The 16,934-nt window shown below is 44.0% G+C and overlaps 1 protein-coding gene across 1 annotated transcript in view; it reads left to right on the top strand.

Annotated features, from left to right (window-relative positions):
• The window catches only part of LOC126176587 (uncharacterized), a 541,845-nt gene that overhangs the window by 397,694 nt on the left and 127,217 nt on the right, over positions 1 to 16,934 (top strand). Inside the window, exon 22 of the mRNA XM_049923748.1 lies at positions 10,198 to 10,234. Within this exon, the coding sequence (XP_049779705.1) occupies positions 10,198 to 10,234 (37 nt within the window). The remainder of the gene's footprint in view (positions 1 to 10,197; positions 10,235 to 16,934) is intronic.

Raw genomic sequence — 16,934 nt, 5'->3', positions numbered from 1 at the left:
TATCTTATAAGTACAACATATCAGTTTGAGGAAATGCGCCTTTTATCGTATTTTTACAGAGGGAGATTGCCGCGGTTGAAGCAAGTATATATCGGTTTTTGCCGCCACAACCGCCTTTTATTTACAAAGTCGCTATCCGTTTCGGATGAGGCCCAGGTACAGGCCATGATCGTAACAAGAATCTTCACATGGCACTTAGCAACTGGCATGTTTTCTGCTGATTACGATTACTGTAACAAATGTGAAAGAAGATTGAAATCACCAGAAACTGATAAATAGTTCACAAATCAAAAGCGATAATGACGTTAGTATACATCATACTCTTTATGCTTCCTACTTATGGCGCATATTATTCTGTACTATTATTATGTATGCGGGTCCAGATTATGAGCTTACATCTTCAGCTATACAGCGGAAACATCACAAATTAAATTATATTAACCTCTTTGTCGTCTAACAACGTCTTACATCCCATTTTTGTAGACAGCAACATTTAGATAATTATTCGATGAGTACACACGTCCAAGAAATAATATTCCATCAAAAAAAATAAATAATTAAATAAAAAAATTAGCTGCCTATACTGCTTCAATCACCCTACTAGCGCATGAGTTTCAACCATAAAAACAGTCTTTTTTTTTTAACGGTGTGATTTTCTTTACCAGCTTTCTTAGGTTCTCCCCAAGCCTCCGTCCACTATAGATCTAACAATTTGTTTCTAATGTGCGATTGCACTGTGCGTTGTCTGTTCTGCTTGAAATTTTCTTTCATCCTGGCTCGTTTCAACACCGTGTTTTCAAATCCTTTGTTATCTCAGTTTATCACGAACTGTGGTATCTTCAACTGATATATTGGCAACCTTCCGTTTGTAAATACTTTTCTCCCTTGATCCTTGTGTTCTAAGTGTAGATTTAAAGAGCTTTTTTCACTCTCTTATTCGCGCTGGTTTCCAATACGCATGGGGCACAGTATCAGGATGATGAACTCACATTCGCAGGGACGCAGTCAGCCAGCAGTTAGGCGAGGTTTGCATGGACTTGCAGTTTTCCCTCTAGGAGACCCGATTTTTTTTTCTCCGAAGAGCCGCACCTTCCCGTTAATCTCTCACATGACTCGCGATGTACGGCCCTTACATTTTCTGTAACGAGATCGTTTTCTTTCACGTGTTTGGAACACGTGCCACTAGAAGTAGCTTCCTCTGAATCTTCCTAGATTCTTGTATATGATTCCACTAATAAGACATCGGTGGCAACTAACGTCATGCGCGATACATTCCTAAAAAATATTGAGATGTCCCCTGAATTTTTTCATGCTTCTCTTTAATACTATATGACTGCAAATAATAGATTTCAGCTATCAGTCGTCCTTTGGAACTTTTATTGGCAGATCTAGATTTCAGCTAGAAACTAGCCATTCTCAATGCACTATCATTTTTGATCAATGCATGTAATTCCTGCTGGTCGGGCTTCATCCACAGCTCATTGAACCTGACCAACGGGCATTACATGCATTGGTCAAGAATGAGAGTGCATTGAGAATGGCTAGTTTCTAGCTGAAATCTAGATCTGCCAATAAAAATTCCAAAGGATGACTGATAGCTGAAATCTATTATTTACGAAGTCAATATAACAGTCGCTGCGTACAACGCCTCTGAATGGAGGGTAACCTGATTAAATAACTGGTTAAATCATTTGACAGCATATCAGTCACATTGCGTTTTAGATCGTCAGCCATAACATAGAAGTCACTTTGTAGTGCATTTTACTAGTTCCCATACCCCTAACTACTCATTTAACGGAGAAGAACTGGTTCGAACATATCGGTGACAGCAATTTCGTTTTTTCCCGAAACCTTCACATGCAGCACCTACAGAGGAAGCAACGCCGAAAATTTCTTCAGTTTCGTGTAAAAGCGAGTTGATTCTTTGTTTGTCGGGTATCGAACAGACACTATTTGATCATTAGTAACCCGACGCCTGTTAGTGGAGATTTATGACGGCTTCAACTCTACTGGGAACACTTTCAGTGACGTACCTGAGTGTCCGTGAAAGAATGGCTGACCATTCTTCCTCTAGAGCAGCAAGCAAAGAAGGTAATGATGTTGTACACTGGGATCCGGAGAGAAGACGACGTTCAGACTCATCCCATTGGATTCAGGTCGGCCATTTCAGGAATGTTACTGTCCTCAAACCATTGCCTCACAGATACTGATTTATGACAGCGTACATTTTCACGCTGATACAATCAGTCACCGTCTCCTAAGCGCTCCTCTTTTTTTTTGTGTCATCAGTCTTCTGACTGGTTTGATGGGGCCCGCCACGAATTCCTCTCCTGTGCCGACCTCTTCATCTCCGAGTATCACTTGCAAGCTACGCCCTCAATTATTTGCTGGATGTATTCCAATCTCTGTCTTCCTCTACAGTTTCTGCCCTCCACAACTTCCTCTAGTACCATGACAGTTTTTCCCTGATGCCTTAACAGCTGTCCTAGCATCCTGACCCTTCTCCTTACCAGTGTTTTCCATATATTCCTTTCCTCTCCGATTTTGCGAGAACCTTCTCATTCTTTATCTTATCAGTCTACCTAATTTTCAACTTTTGTCTGTAACACAACATCTCAAATACTTCGATTCTCTTCTGTTCCGGTTTTCCCACAGTCCATGTTTCACTACCATACAATGCTGTGCTCCAAACGTACATTCTCAGAAATTTCTTCCTCACATTAAGGTCTATGTTTGATACTAGTAGACTTTTCTTAGCCAGACTGCCCTTTTTCCTAGTGTTAGTCTGCTTTTGATGTCCTTGCTCCGACCGTCATTGTTTATTTTGCTGCCAAGGTAACAGAATTCCTTAACTTCATCCACTTAGCGGCCACCAATTCCGATGTTAAGTTTCTCACTGTTCTCATTTCTGTTACTTCTCATTACTTTCGTCTTCCTTTGATTTAATCTCAGTCCATATCCTGTACTCATTAGATTATTCATTCCATTCAGCAAATTATGTAAGTCTTCTTGACTTTCACTCATGACAGCAATATCATCAGCGAATCTTATCTAGAATGAAATTTTTCACTCTACAGCGGAGTGTGTGCTTATATGAAACTTACTGGCAGATTAAAACTGTGTGCCGGACCGAGACCCGATCTCGGGTTCGAGTCTTGATCCGGCACACAGTTTTAATCTGCCAGTGAGTTTCAGCGAATCTTATCATTGATATCCTTTCATCTTGGATTTTAATTCCATTCCTGAACCTTTCTTTTATTTCCATCATTGCTTCTTCGATGTCATGATAACGGTCATTTGCTTCCATTCATACTATTCACTGCTGAACCCATCTTTACAGGAAATGGAACAACAACACATGTAATAATCGTCGGTGGTCGCAGAAAAATCCTCACGCTATAAATTTGGAAATTTGTGGTAAGTTCCTATGGGACCAAACTACTAACGTTCAAATGTTCAAATGTGTGTGAATTCCTAAGGGACCAAACTGCTGAGGTCATCGGTTGCTAGACTTACGCACTACTTACACTAACTTTTGCTAAGAGCAACACACACACACACACACACACACACACACACACACACAACATTCATTCCCGAAGGAAGGCTCGAACCTCCGGTGGGAGGAGCCGCGCAATCCATGACGTGGCGCCTCAAACCGCGCGTGTCCACTCCGCGCGGCACTGCTGAGGTCATCGGTCCCTAGGCTTAGACACTACTTAATCTGTTTTAAACTAACTTACGCTAGGGACGACACACACACACACACACACACACACACACACACACACACACACACACATGCCCGAGGGAGGACTCAAACCTCCGACGGGGGGAGCCGCGGGAACCGTGGCAAGGGGCCTAGACCGCGAGGCAACACTGCGCGGCCTCACGCTGCAATGCAAGCCAGTTTCCGGGTTTATTTTTCGATCAGTGTTCAAAATGTTCAAATGTGTGTGAAATCTTATGGGACTTAACTGCTAAGGTCATCAGTCCCTAAGCTTCCTTACTACTTAACCTAAATTATCCTAAGGACAAACACACACACCCATGCCCGAGGGAGGACTCGAACCTCTGCCGGGACCAGCCGCACAGTCCATGCCTGCAGCGCCTCAGACCGCTCGGCTAATCCCGCGCGGCTTTCGATCAGTGCTTACTGCGGCATGATCGGCAACTTGTTCATATGTCTAGTCATTTTAGAAGAGCGAACGAAGGGATAGTATTTCTGCATTTTTGGAAAATTCGCTTGTTGAACATGTTGCGGACGTACTTCTGGCGACGGGGACTGCAATGTACTTCCAGCATGACTGAGCACCCCCGTATTTTACCTGACGTATGAGGGAACATCTCAACCGCACTTACCCTGATCGATGTACTGGTCTTGGTAGTACAATTAAGTCGTCACCAAGATCGCCGATCATACGCCATTAGATTTTTGTTTATGGTGTTAGACGAAATCTGAGGTATACAAACGAAAGGTGAATATGCGAGATGAAATGCTCGGTCGCGTCATGGACGATGCTGTCCTCATAAGGAAACGTGCAGAGGTACACAACATGTTCCCCCAAGAGTGCACAAATGCATTGAAGCTGACGGTGAGGTAATCGAACATTTGTTGTGAAGTGTACAGCAGCTGTAACGTGACATGTGCGATAACGCTTAGAGGTTAATGTGTTAAAAATACGCATTTTTCGATTGTTATTTTGTAAAACGCGTGTTATAATGTTTCGTACAGGTGTACAGTCCGCAGCTCGTGGTCTAGCGGTAGCGTTCTCGCTCCCCGCGCACGGAGTCCCAGGTTCGATTCCCGGCGGAGTCAGGGACTTTCCCTGCCTCGAGATGACTGGGTGTCGTCGTCTTCATCATCATCATTCATTCCTATTACGGTCGGAGGAAGGCAACGGCAAACCACCTCCGCTAGGGCCTTGCCTAGTACGGCGGTGCGTGTCTCCCGCATTGTCCCCTACGCTCCTCGGAGTATGGGACCTTATCATCATCACAGGTGTACATGTTGAAACTGTATAAGATGCGAGGATATGGGTGTGGTAAACCAGGGAGCACAGGCTGAACAGAAAAGAGCTGTAATCTTTAAATCAAACATTCATATTACACTTATATAAGATCACATAGCATGAACTGTCTTTTTCCAAAGCTGTTTCACAGAGAAAGACTGCACTGTAGTTCCTTCTCTAGAATGTCGCACAAATGACAAAATGGTAGATATCGAAACAGACGACAGAGGGATAGAGAAACAATTAAAATCGCTCAAAAGAGGAAATCCCTCTGGACCTGATGGGATACCAGTTCGAGTTTACACAGAGTACGCGAAGGAACTTGCCCCCCTTCTTGCAGCGGTGTACCGTAGGTCTCTGGAAGAGCGTAGCGTTCCAAAGGATTCGAAAAAGGCACAGGTCATCCCCGTTTTCAAGAATAGACGTCTAACAGATGTGCAGAACTATATCTCTAACGTCGAACAGTTGTAGAATTTTGGAACACGTATTACGTTCGAGTATAATAACTTTTCTGGAGACTAGAAATCTACTGTATAGGAATCAGCATGGGTTTCGAAAAAGACGATCGTGTGAAACCCAGCTCGCACTATTCGTCCACGAGACTCAGAGGACCATAGACACGGGTTCCCAGGTAGATGTCGAGTTTCTTGACTTCCGCAAGGCGTTCGATACAGTTCCCTACAGTCGTTTAATGAACAAAGTAAGAGCATATGGACTATCAGACCAATTGTGTGATTGGATTGAAGAGTTCCTAGATAACAGAACGCAGCATGTCATTCTCAATGGAGAGAAGTCTTCCGAAGTAAGAGTGATTTCAGGTGTGCCGCAGGGGAGTGTCGTAGGACCGTTGCTATTCACAATATACATGAATGACCTTGTGGATGACATCGGAAGTTCACTGAGGCTTTTTGCGGATGATGCTGTGGTATATCGAGGGGTTGTAACAATGGAAAATTCTACGGAAATGCAACGAATTGACGCATGGTACAGGGAATGGCAATTGAATCTCAATGTAAACAAGTGTGATGTGCTGCGAATACATAGAAAGATAGATCCCTTATCATTTAGCCACAAAATCGCAGGTCAGCAACTGGAAGCAGTTAATTCCGTGAATTATCTGGGAGTAGGTATTAGGAGTGATTTAAAATGGAATGATCATATAAAGTTGATCGTCGGTAAAGCGGATGCCAGATAGATTCATGGGAAGAATCCTAAGGAAATGCAATCCGAAAACAAAGAAAGCAGGTTACAGTACACTTGTTCGCCCACTGCTTGAATATTGCTCACCAGTGTGGGATCCGTACCAGATAGGGTTGATAGATGACATAGAGAAGATCCAACGGAGAGCAGCGCGCTTCGTTACAGGATCATTTAGTAATCGCGAAAGCGCTACGGAGATGATAGATAAACTCCAGTGGAAGACTCTGCAGGAGAGACGCTTAGTAGCTCGGTACGGGCTTTTGTTGAAGTTTAGAGAACATACCTTCACCGAGGAGTCAAGCAGTATATTGCTCTCTCCTACATATATTTCGCGAAGAGACCATGAGGATAAAATCAGAGAGATTAGAGCCCACACAGAGGCATACCGACTATCTTTCTTTGCACGAACAATACGAGAGTGGAATAGAAGGGAGAACCGATAGAGGTACTCAGGGTACCCTCCGCCACACACCGTCAGGTGGCTTGCGGAGTATGGATGCAGATGTAGATGTGGTATCCATTTGAAAGGCTCGCAACAGGTTGTTGAACAAGTCAGAATTATTATTATAATTCATAACTTGGTGAAATACGCTAGACTGGCGAAAGAAAATACGAGTACTACGACCACCGACTATTGCGAGACTGGACGCCGCCCGGTGGCGCAGAGGGAACGTGTCGCGGTAATGCAAGTACTCTCTGAGACACAATAAAAAAGAACGACGCAGCACGAAGTAACTATCCGAATGCGACAGAGCTCTGTGGATGTGAGTTACATGTAAAGACAAACAAATAATCACACTTTCGGAAAAAAATTGGATGATTTATTCAAGAAAAAGCGCTTCACAGTCTGGGCAAGTTAATAACGCGTTGATCCACCTCTGGTCCTTATGCAAGCAGTTATTGATAGAGTTTTTGGATTGTCTGGAGACAGCTAGGACAGCCGTTAGATTCCAACCTGTCTGGTTCCCGCCTTACAGCCAGACAACCAGGAGTGAAGGTCTGGAGCGCCATTTTCTTTCATAGCAGGATACTTGGTTCTCATCCGTGGCACCCTTACAGCTCAGCGGTACGTCAACGATATTCTACGTCCTGTTTTGTTGCCTTCATGACAAGCTAACCTGAGCTTACATTTCAGCAAGATAATAGCCGCCCGCACACGGCGAGAGCTCCTGCTGTCTGTCTTCGTGCTCGCCAAACCCTACCCTCCCCAATGTATCAAATACACTACTGGTCATTAAAATTGCTGCACCACGAATATGACGTGATAAAGACGCAAAATTTAACCGACAGGAAGATGATGCTGTGATATGCAAATGATTATCTTGTCAGAGCATTCACACAAGGTTGGCGCCGGTGGCGACACCTACAACGTACTGACATGAGGAATGTTTTCAACCGATTTCTCATACAGAAACAGCAGTTGACCGGCGTTGCCTGGTGAAACGTTGTTGTGATGCCTCTTGCAAAGAGGACAAATGCCTACCATCACGTTTCCGACTTTGATAAAGGTCGGATTGTAGCCTATCGCCATTGCGGTTTATCGTATCGCGACATTGCTGTTCACGTTGGTCGAGATCCAATGTCTGTTAGCATAATATGGAATCGGTGGGTTTAGGGGGGTAATACGGAACGCCGTGCTGGATCCCAACGGCCTCGTATCACTAGCAGTCGAGATGACAGGCATCTTACCCGCATGGCTGTAATGGATCGTGCAGCTACGTCTCGATCCCTGAGTCAACAGATGGGGACGTTTGCAAGACAACAACCATCTGCACAAAAAGTTTGATGACGTTTGCAGCAGCATGGACTATCAGCTCGTAGACCATGGCTGCGGTTACCCTTGACGCTGCATCACAGACAGGAGCGCCTGCGATGGTGTACTCAACGACGAACCTGGGTGCACGAATGGCAAAACGTCATTCTTTCGGATGGATCCAGGTTTACAGTATCATGATGGTCGCATCCGTGTTTGGCTACATCGCGGTGAACGTACATTGGAAGCGTGTATTCGTCATCGACACACTGGCGTATCACCCGGCGTGATTGCATAGGGTGCCATTGGTTACACGTCTCTGTCACCTCTTGTTCGCATTGGCGGCACTTTGAACAGTGGACGTTACATTTCGGATGTGTTACGACCCTTAGCTCTACCCTTCATCGATTGCAGCATAAAGCACTACCGCATATTGCAGGTCCTGTACGGGCCTTTCTGGATACAGAAAATGTTCGACTGCTGCCCTGTCCAGCACATTCTCCAGATCTCTCACCAACTGAAAACGTTGGGTCAATGGTGGCCGAGCAACTGACTCGTCAAAATACGATGAACTGTGGTATCGTGTTTAAGCTTCATGGGCAGCTGTACCTGTACACGCCATCCAAGCCCTGTTTGACTAAAATGTAATCACATGTCAGTTCTAGTATAATATATTTGTTCAATGAATACCCGTTTAGCATCTGCATTTCTTCTTGGTGTAGAAATTTTAATGGCAAGTAGTGTAGCAAGATGACTGGCATTTTGTTTACAACCACATATTGGCGGAAACTGATTCTTATGTAGAAGACTCATGTCATACCATTAAGAAACTGAAGGGACTAACTATGGCTCCTGAGTATATTCATGTCAGTTTTGACATAGTGTCTTTATTTACGATGATTCCGCTTAACGAAGTTATGTTTTACAAAGCAGATGTTTTCCCAGCAGATTTCACTGCTCTTTTTAGACACGGTCTCACTTCTAGTCAGTTCCAGTGGGAGGATGAGTTTTATGAGCAGGTTGATGGTGTGACCCAATGAGTCCTACGATCGCCAATATTTACATGGAAGAATTCGAACAGTTAGCTCTGGATAAAGCGAATAAAAAACCATGTCATTGGTATCGATACGTGGATGGTACATTTGTGGTTTGGTCACATGGCAAAAAAGCTTTAGAGGAATTCTTTTGTTATTTTAATAGTATAAATCAAAAAATCCAGTTTACCATGGAAATGGAGAAAGACATTGCAATATCCTTCTTGGATGTCTTCGCCATGAGACAGACTGATGGCAGCTTGAAACATAAAGTCTTTCGGAAGGTTACACATACCCACAGATACTTGCATAAGGATTCCAATCATCATCTACAACAGAAAAGGGGTATAATTAAAATTCTAGTGGACAGAGCTAAAAGAATTTGTGGGCCGGAATACCTGGACGCCGAGTTAAAACATCTAAAGCACGCTTTTGAGAAGAATGGGTACTCTAGTAAGGAAAAAAAATATTCTGCGACCGAATAACAGGAGGCCTAAGGACAACGATAGGACACAGCGATGGAAGAACACGGTTTCTCTACCCTCCATCAAAAAAGTAACGGATAAAATTGACAAGATTTTTAGGAAACATAACGTTCGACCGATTTTCAGACAAACTAAGAAAATAGGCTAAGCACTTCGTTCCGTTAAAGCGTTAAGGATAAACGTCCCCCTCTGTCTGAAAGTGGTGTATACAAGATTCCGTGTACATGTGGTAGGGTCTACATTGGAACTACAAAGAGAAGTGCGAATACACGGTTGAAGGAAGACAAAAGGACTAGGGAAAAGAGACAAGTCAGCTGTGGCGGAACACGCTCTTCACTTGGTACTCACGTAGTGAAATTATCGAAAACTGAGGTTTTATGTACTATGACGAACTATTATCCACGCCTATATAGAGAAGCCATCGAAATATATAAACATGGGGATAATTTTAACAGAAAAGAAGAAGGTATGAAACTAAGCGATATATGGACAGTGGCGCTACAGAATCGATGAGAAGTTTTTATCTTTGACGTACTATGATCGATAGTTATATTTTATCCTTGACAAGGCTTATCTCTGCTATCACGTGAAATCCAGACCACGCCCACTTTCCACGATATTTAGGCCGTCCTTCGACGTCGACTCGTCACCTGCTCTCGACTGTGGTGTCACCTTTGCCGACTTTTTCGTGCTGTGTTCTAGTGACTATTCAGTGTTGTGTTGCGAACAGAAACCATGCTGTCGCTGGGTGTGCATTTTATATACTTTGCGAACAGAATCCAGACTGTCGCCGTGTTTTTTAATTGTCTATTGTTTTCCCTGTCTGCTCCGTATGTCTTTTTATTCGCTTCATCATCCCTCTGTTGTTTGTTTTAATTTCCCCATTTTCTTTTCACCTTGTTACTCACTAAGTCCCCGATTTTATCGCCTGTTTTTTATTATTATTTATTCTCCTGCTCTTTGTCAGAAAATCTGTAGGCTGCAGAGCGGCGTCCTAAGCTGCTGCCAGCCCGCCCCCTTCGGGGGGAATTGAAATTCAATAAAGGAAAAAAAAAAAAAGTCGACTCGTCAGTCGGCAAGACTCAGCACAACCGGGAGCACCTCCGCAGGTCCAACATAGCTTTCGGCGAAACGTCAGGGATAGAAGAGTTCCATGGACCATGGCCATACAACCCGAAAGAATTCTCGGCAGCTTCAGCACGATATTCCTCATGAGGATGTCCAACAACTATGCCATCAATACCAAGCCGAATAACTGCTTGCATAAGGGCCAGGGGTGCACCAACGCACCATTGACTAGCTGCATTTGTGAAGCACTTTTTCTTTATTAAAAAAGAACTGAACTTCTAATTCTTTGTGTGTCTGTAAATGTGTATCACATCTACCGATTTCAGTCCCATTCGGATAATTCTTCCAGCATGATAACTATCCGTGTCAAAAAACCAGAATCATTCGAAGAGTGAACTCGCCTGGTATGAACCTAATGATACACGTCTGGGATGCTACAAGAGGCGAACCGCGCTCACAAACCGTAATTTACGGGAAATGCGTGACCTGTGCGTAGACATCAAGTACAACACACCTCCGGAAGCCTCCGAAGGCTTTGTAGATTCTATGACACGCAGAGTCGCTGCAGTGTTGCGTTTCAAATGTAGACCAAAGCTCTATTAACTATGCGACCAAAATGCTTCATCTCATTAGCGTATGTGGCCAAAATTGCCCACATACCTACTATTATTGCACTGAAGACGCCAACTATCAAAAAGTTCTCATCCCCATCCTTCCAATAGTTTTATTACTTTACTGTCAATTGTTTGCGCAGTCGTCTGTTTCGTCGAAAAATCGTTTCACTTGTCTTTCGAGTTCTCACGGCAAGCATCCAGGTACGATGTGGGCTAGACGTGGACTTCGGTTCATTAGTTTATAAAACATACATCGTGCTACATTTTCCGAGTATTTCAGTCGTGACAGGGAAAACTAAATACTGATGAAGATATCAATCTGAAAAAAATCCTGAGTTTTTTATCACACCTACAAGAATAGATTACTGTGTCACTAAGCAATAAGTATTTGTTTCAAGAATGTGAGGATAGAAATAGCTTAAATAATACCAAAAATTGTAAATAGTTCTGCCTAGAAGTAAATCACAAATCCCCAGACTTCTATGAAAATCAAGGTAAAGATGTGCCACCGTCTGTTAGACCAGCCAGGGAAACAATCAGAACTCTGAAAATTAACGTAGCCAGTAGGGGAGATTCCATAACAGCTGAGCTAACTTCCGGAATCATCATAAACAAAGATTACAAAAGATCTGGCAATGGGTTTTGAAGAAATGCGGAAAACGGAAAAGGTTACAGAGGAGTGGAAAGTCGTGTAAATATGAAGTGTGTTCGAAAGAATAGTTACGAAAGAACACCGTGGGTATAATTGAAGTCTTTATTGAAGAGTAATAACCAGAGGTCTGAGCACAACTATCCCACTGTTTCACGACCTGAAGGATTCCCCATTCCCAGAATTCCTGTTGTTGTGACAGGACCCCGTCCTCCACTGTGTTCTTCAGTTCGTCCTCCGAGTCGAAATGCTTCCCTCTGAAATATTCTTTTAGCGGGCCAAACACGTGGAAGTCGCAGGTCGACGTGTCCGGGCCTTACCTCGGACACTCAAGCTGTTTCCAGTTGAACTTGACCATTGTGCTTTGTGTGACCTTGGAGACGTGTTGACGTGTGTCGTCATGGAGCAGAATCACCCCTCCGTGAGCAGCCCAGGCCGTTTTCTCCTGATGGACTTCCGGAGACTACGGAATGTCTCACAGTACATCACTGTTTATTGTTGCTTCGTGCTCCAGGTATCCAATGAGTATCGGACGTCGAAAAATACTGAGAGCATCTCCTTGCCTACTGATTACACAACTTTGAAGTTTTTGGTGGGAGGTGACAACGCTGTATTCTCATCCCTAAGTGTTTCACTACATTGTCCCAAAGCGGCATATGCAAATATCAACCAATTTGGTTGTTACGACGTTTCGTACTTTTTCATTTGAACAATCATTATACATTCTCCTCATAATAAAGCCGGCAATACAAGCATTAGTAATTACAGGGAACTTGTTCTACAAATATTTTCAAAAATTCTATTGAACAGAATTGAAAGAACTCACCAACGGCAATTAAAAGAATGTCAAGGAGGCCTTAGAAAAGGCTGATCTACTACTACTATTGCGCTTCATCTTCCGAGAAGTCTGCACGAGTAAATTCTGATACATTGAAAAAATGGCTCTAAGCACTATGGGACTTAACATCTGAGGTCATCGGTCCCCTAGACTTAGAACTACTTAAACCTATCTTAACCTAAGGACATCACACACATCCATGCCCGAGGCAGGATTAGAACCTGCGACCGTAGCAGCAGCGCGGTACCGGACTGAAACGCCTAGAACCTCTCGGTCACAGCGGCCGGCGATACACTGAAGGACGAATTCCTGGAGGCTGGTGAATAGTTGTTAATGAATTTTTGTTCGACTAGATGTGTTGTGTCCTAGTTCATTTCAATAATATTCTATACTTGTTTTGGCGGGGCGTTTAGTATGCTATTAGTGTAGATGCATCTGATTTTCTTCGCACTGATATTTGATGGTATTTTCTCTGTAGACGAAAATGTTATGATGCTCGTCCAGAAAAACGTCAGAGTCCAAAATGAAATGAAAGAAATGGAATGATCGTACGGCACTGATGAACGCGAGACCCCCCCCCTCCCCCCCCCCCCTCCGCGGAAGTTCAGCCATCGAACTGCAACTCTTTTCAGCGGACGCCACACTGGGCGACTTGCGTGTCGATGATGAGTAAATGATGATGATAACAACAGAGCACCCAGTCCCCCAGGGGAGAAAATCTCCGTCCCGGCCGGGAATCGAACCCGGGCACGCTGTATGGTAGCCAGACCTACTGACGATTCAGATGAAGGCGGGCATTGGCAAGCTATTGCCATAACAGGTAGAACATACCATTTTCTAAAATGTCCACCACTTTACCATTAACGAAAAATGATGTTTCGAACCGAAACGAGGGGTACCATCCCCAGAGCAGCACTCTGTCTCCACTAAATTTACTTGGAAAGAACTGTTGGGTTTGACTTTCCGCTGATAGTCAGGTCGTTAGATATATATCACAGTCACAGGATGGGAAAGGATGTGGAAGGAAATGGGCCGAAGTCCTTTAACAACTCAAATCAAATGGGTTGATTTGGGGGAGGAGATCAAACTGCGAGGTCATCGGTCTCATCGGATTAGGGAAGGAAGTCGGCCGTGTCCTTTCAAAGGAACCATCCCGGCATTTGCCTGAAGCGATTTAGGGAAATCTCGGAAAACCTGAATCTGGATGGCCGGACGCGGGATTGAACCTTCGCCGTCCAAACAACTCATTTTGCTATCAACCTTATGTAGAACCCACAAACCAGGACAGCTGGAACGAGAACTGAACCCCAAACTTTGCGAATGCTAGACCAGAGTCTGAACCACTGCGTCACCTCGGTTGGTCCCACTGAACTTGACTTTAGCAGCAGAAGTCCAATATCAGCCGCCAGGAGTCAAATGTTCAAATGTGTGTGAAATCTTATGGGACTGAACTGCTAAGGTCATCAGTCCCTAAGCTTACACACTACTTAACCGAAATTATCCTAAGGACAAACACACACACACCCATGCCCGAGGGAGGACTCGAACCTCCGCCAGGACCAGCCGCACAGTCCATGACGCCAGGAATCAAACAGATGCACAGAAGTCCATCTGAGAGCTACAACATCCAACGTAACTCACAACCCCATAAAGTTTTCTTTTAGTGCTCAACACTTGATACCCTCCTTGGTACTCTTCGAAAGGAGAAGGCTATATGTTAGCACCGGGTTTCACCCTTTCCCTTCCCTTATCGTCTCCAACATGAGCACGACACTATACTACACACACCGTTACAGCCATCTATACTTAACAGGTACACTTACTCAGCACTCATACTTCGCGATGGGAAAGTACGGCCACGGAGGATAGGATTTCCAGGTATGTGGCTGAACCTGCCCTTCTGCGTCTCCCAACCATTCATGACGTACCGTTTTACTTTACTGTCCAACAGACCAGACATGGCTTTGTTTGCACTACTGTAAACGACGTATTACATCCGTTCATATAAACAGAGATTCCTGGGCAGCATGGTGAGAAGGAAAATCAAGTTTTGTAGTCCTCTTGACTGTCAATACTGCACCTGACGTCTGTCTGTAGCTAGTCAATAACGGAAGCATCCCGCGGTAGTTGACAAGCGTTTCTACTGTTTTCCTCCTACAGCATGATCATGATCAGCCGACAGTACCAGGTTCTGTTTTAAGTGTAGTGGATTACTGCCAAGATTCAGTGATTTCTTAATTTTTTTCACTTCACAGTGATGTCGCTGTCACTGGGTCGTAGATAAAACTCTCTTTCTTGGTCCCTATACAATTGTGTCCGCTCTAAGATCGCCCCCATTCCCTCCGTCGACTCTTTTTTATACCACCTGCTTCATGGTCTGAAGCCTTATACAGAAAGTTCATTGTGATTTCTGGGAACTTTCGAGGGTAGGGACGATTAGGCAGATGTTGAGGACGTTCCAAAGAGTCAACTAGTTTTACATTACGATAACTTCTAAATAAATGATGATGGAAATTTGGGGTCAATTTTAACTTAGGCATCGAAACTAAAAGTGGATTTTGGCGCCAGTTACAAGTTGTTCCTTCATGTGGGTGCCAACAGCGATCCCCCTGGAGTAGCTCGCAAGCTTGTTACCCTGTTTGCATCGAATCCAGATGGCAGTAACACAGCAACAAAAGGCATTTGGCATACTCCATTTCCACAGGTGCAATTCAGTTACAATTGTGCGGCGTGATTTTCGCTGAGAGTCCTCTTCTCCTACAGCTTAAGCCATAGGGGGTGTACTGCTCTGGCGTTCCACCATAGGCTTCCAAGGTCTCCTTGTCTCACGATACGCTATGTGCCTTCCAAAATCTGTGGGTGGACTATGGATCTGCATAGCAACATCATTGAATGCTGTAGCTCCAGACGATACGCTCGCAAATGTTAATCGTGCGTCTGGTGGAGGCCACATTGGACACCAGTGTAAAGTAAATCAACATTTAAATCCTAAACGTTATTCCAAGAAGTTCTCCAAGGTTGCTTGGGCAAGCATATACAGGGTGAATCACACAAAACTTACATCGCAATAGCGCGAAATTGAAAGTGCTATTGATGTGCGGTTTTCACAGAATGGATTGGTAGTAAAGGACTCGCATTGTTAGGCAATAAACAGACTTTAGTAGTACATAAGAGAGTATTTTTTGGTCAAACATAACTTGTTTAAATAGAACAGTGCCTGTTGAAATTAACAAATTAAAAGAAGGGAAAAGTAGAATATCAGAGGTGTTTATTGCAAGAGTCTAGTGCGAGTCGTTTACAAGACATCGTATTTTGAAAAGTTTCGACACCGACACTAGTTCGTGCCATTCGACCTGCATAGTTGTTACGTTTGCTCACAGTGTGCTTCTATGTTCCTTCAGGGCATTGCGAGTTGCTAGTCAGCGTGTGACAGTCCAAGCAGTAGGTGGTGAGTGGACGATGCGGTTTACCAATGCAGAAAAAGCCGACAAGCTCATGGTGTATGGAGAGAGTAGGAAGAATACAGTTCGTTCTTGTACAGTGTATGGGACAAGATATCCCAATAGACGTCAACCATCTCGGCAGTTATCTATCAAGCTCTTCAACCAGTTCAACACCTATACAACGTAACAGAAGGAAAAAAGTGACGACAGTAAAGGGGAAATTAATGTCCTTGCTGGTGTTGCAGTTAATCCGCACGTTAGCTCCCGTGCAATCCCACAAGGAAGTGCCGCAAGTCAAATGTTCAAATGTGTGTGAAATCTTATGGGACTTAACTGCTAAGGTCATCAGTCCCTAAGCTTACACACTACTTAACCTAAATTATCCTAAGGACAAACACACACACCCATGTCCGAGGGAGGACTCGAACCTCCGCTGCAAGTCAGGCAAGTGGCCTAGGCATTCTTCATCGACAGAGATTCCGTCCATATCACATCTCTTTCCATCAAGAGCTGCATGGAAACGATTATGTGAATCGTGTTAAATTCCGTACATTGGCATTAAGGCACGATATCCCAGATGTATCATGTATCTTGTTTATTGATGAAGCCATATTCACGAATAATGGCCGGGTAAACCGCGGAATCATACACTATTGTTGTGTTGACAATCCCCGTTGGCTTCGCCGGGTGGAATGTCAGCGTCCATAGTGTGTGAAGTGTGGTGTGGGATAGTGAATCATCAGCTCATAGAACCGTTTTTCATAGATGAAACAATGAACGAGCACAATTATCGCAGCCTCCTAACAAATCGTCTTCCACGGATGCAGAAAGACGTTTC

The sequence above is a fragment of the Schistocerca cancellata genome, chromosome 3 (genome assembly GCF_023864275.1).
Source record: "Schistocerca cancellata isolate TAMUIC-IGC-003103 chromosome 3, iqSchCanc2.1, whole genome shotgun sequence".
In the NCBI taxonomy this organism is placed as follows: Eukaryota; Metazoa; Arthropoda; class Insecta; order Orthoptera; family Acrididae; genus Schistocerca; species Schistocerca cancellata.
This window is presented reverse-complemented; position numbering and strand designations above follow the sequence as displayed.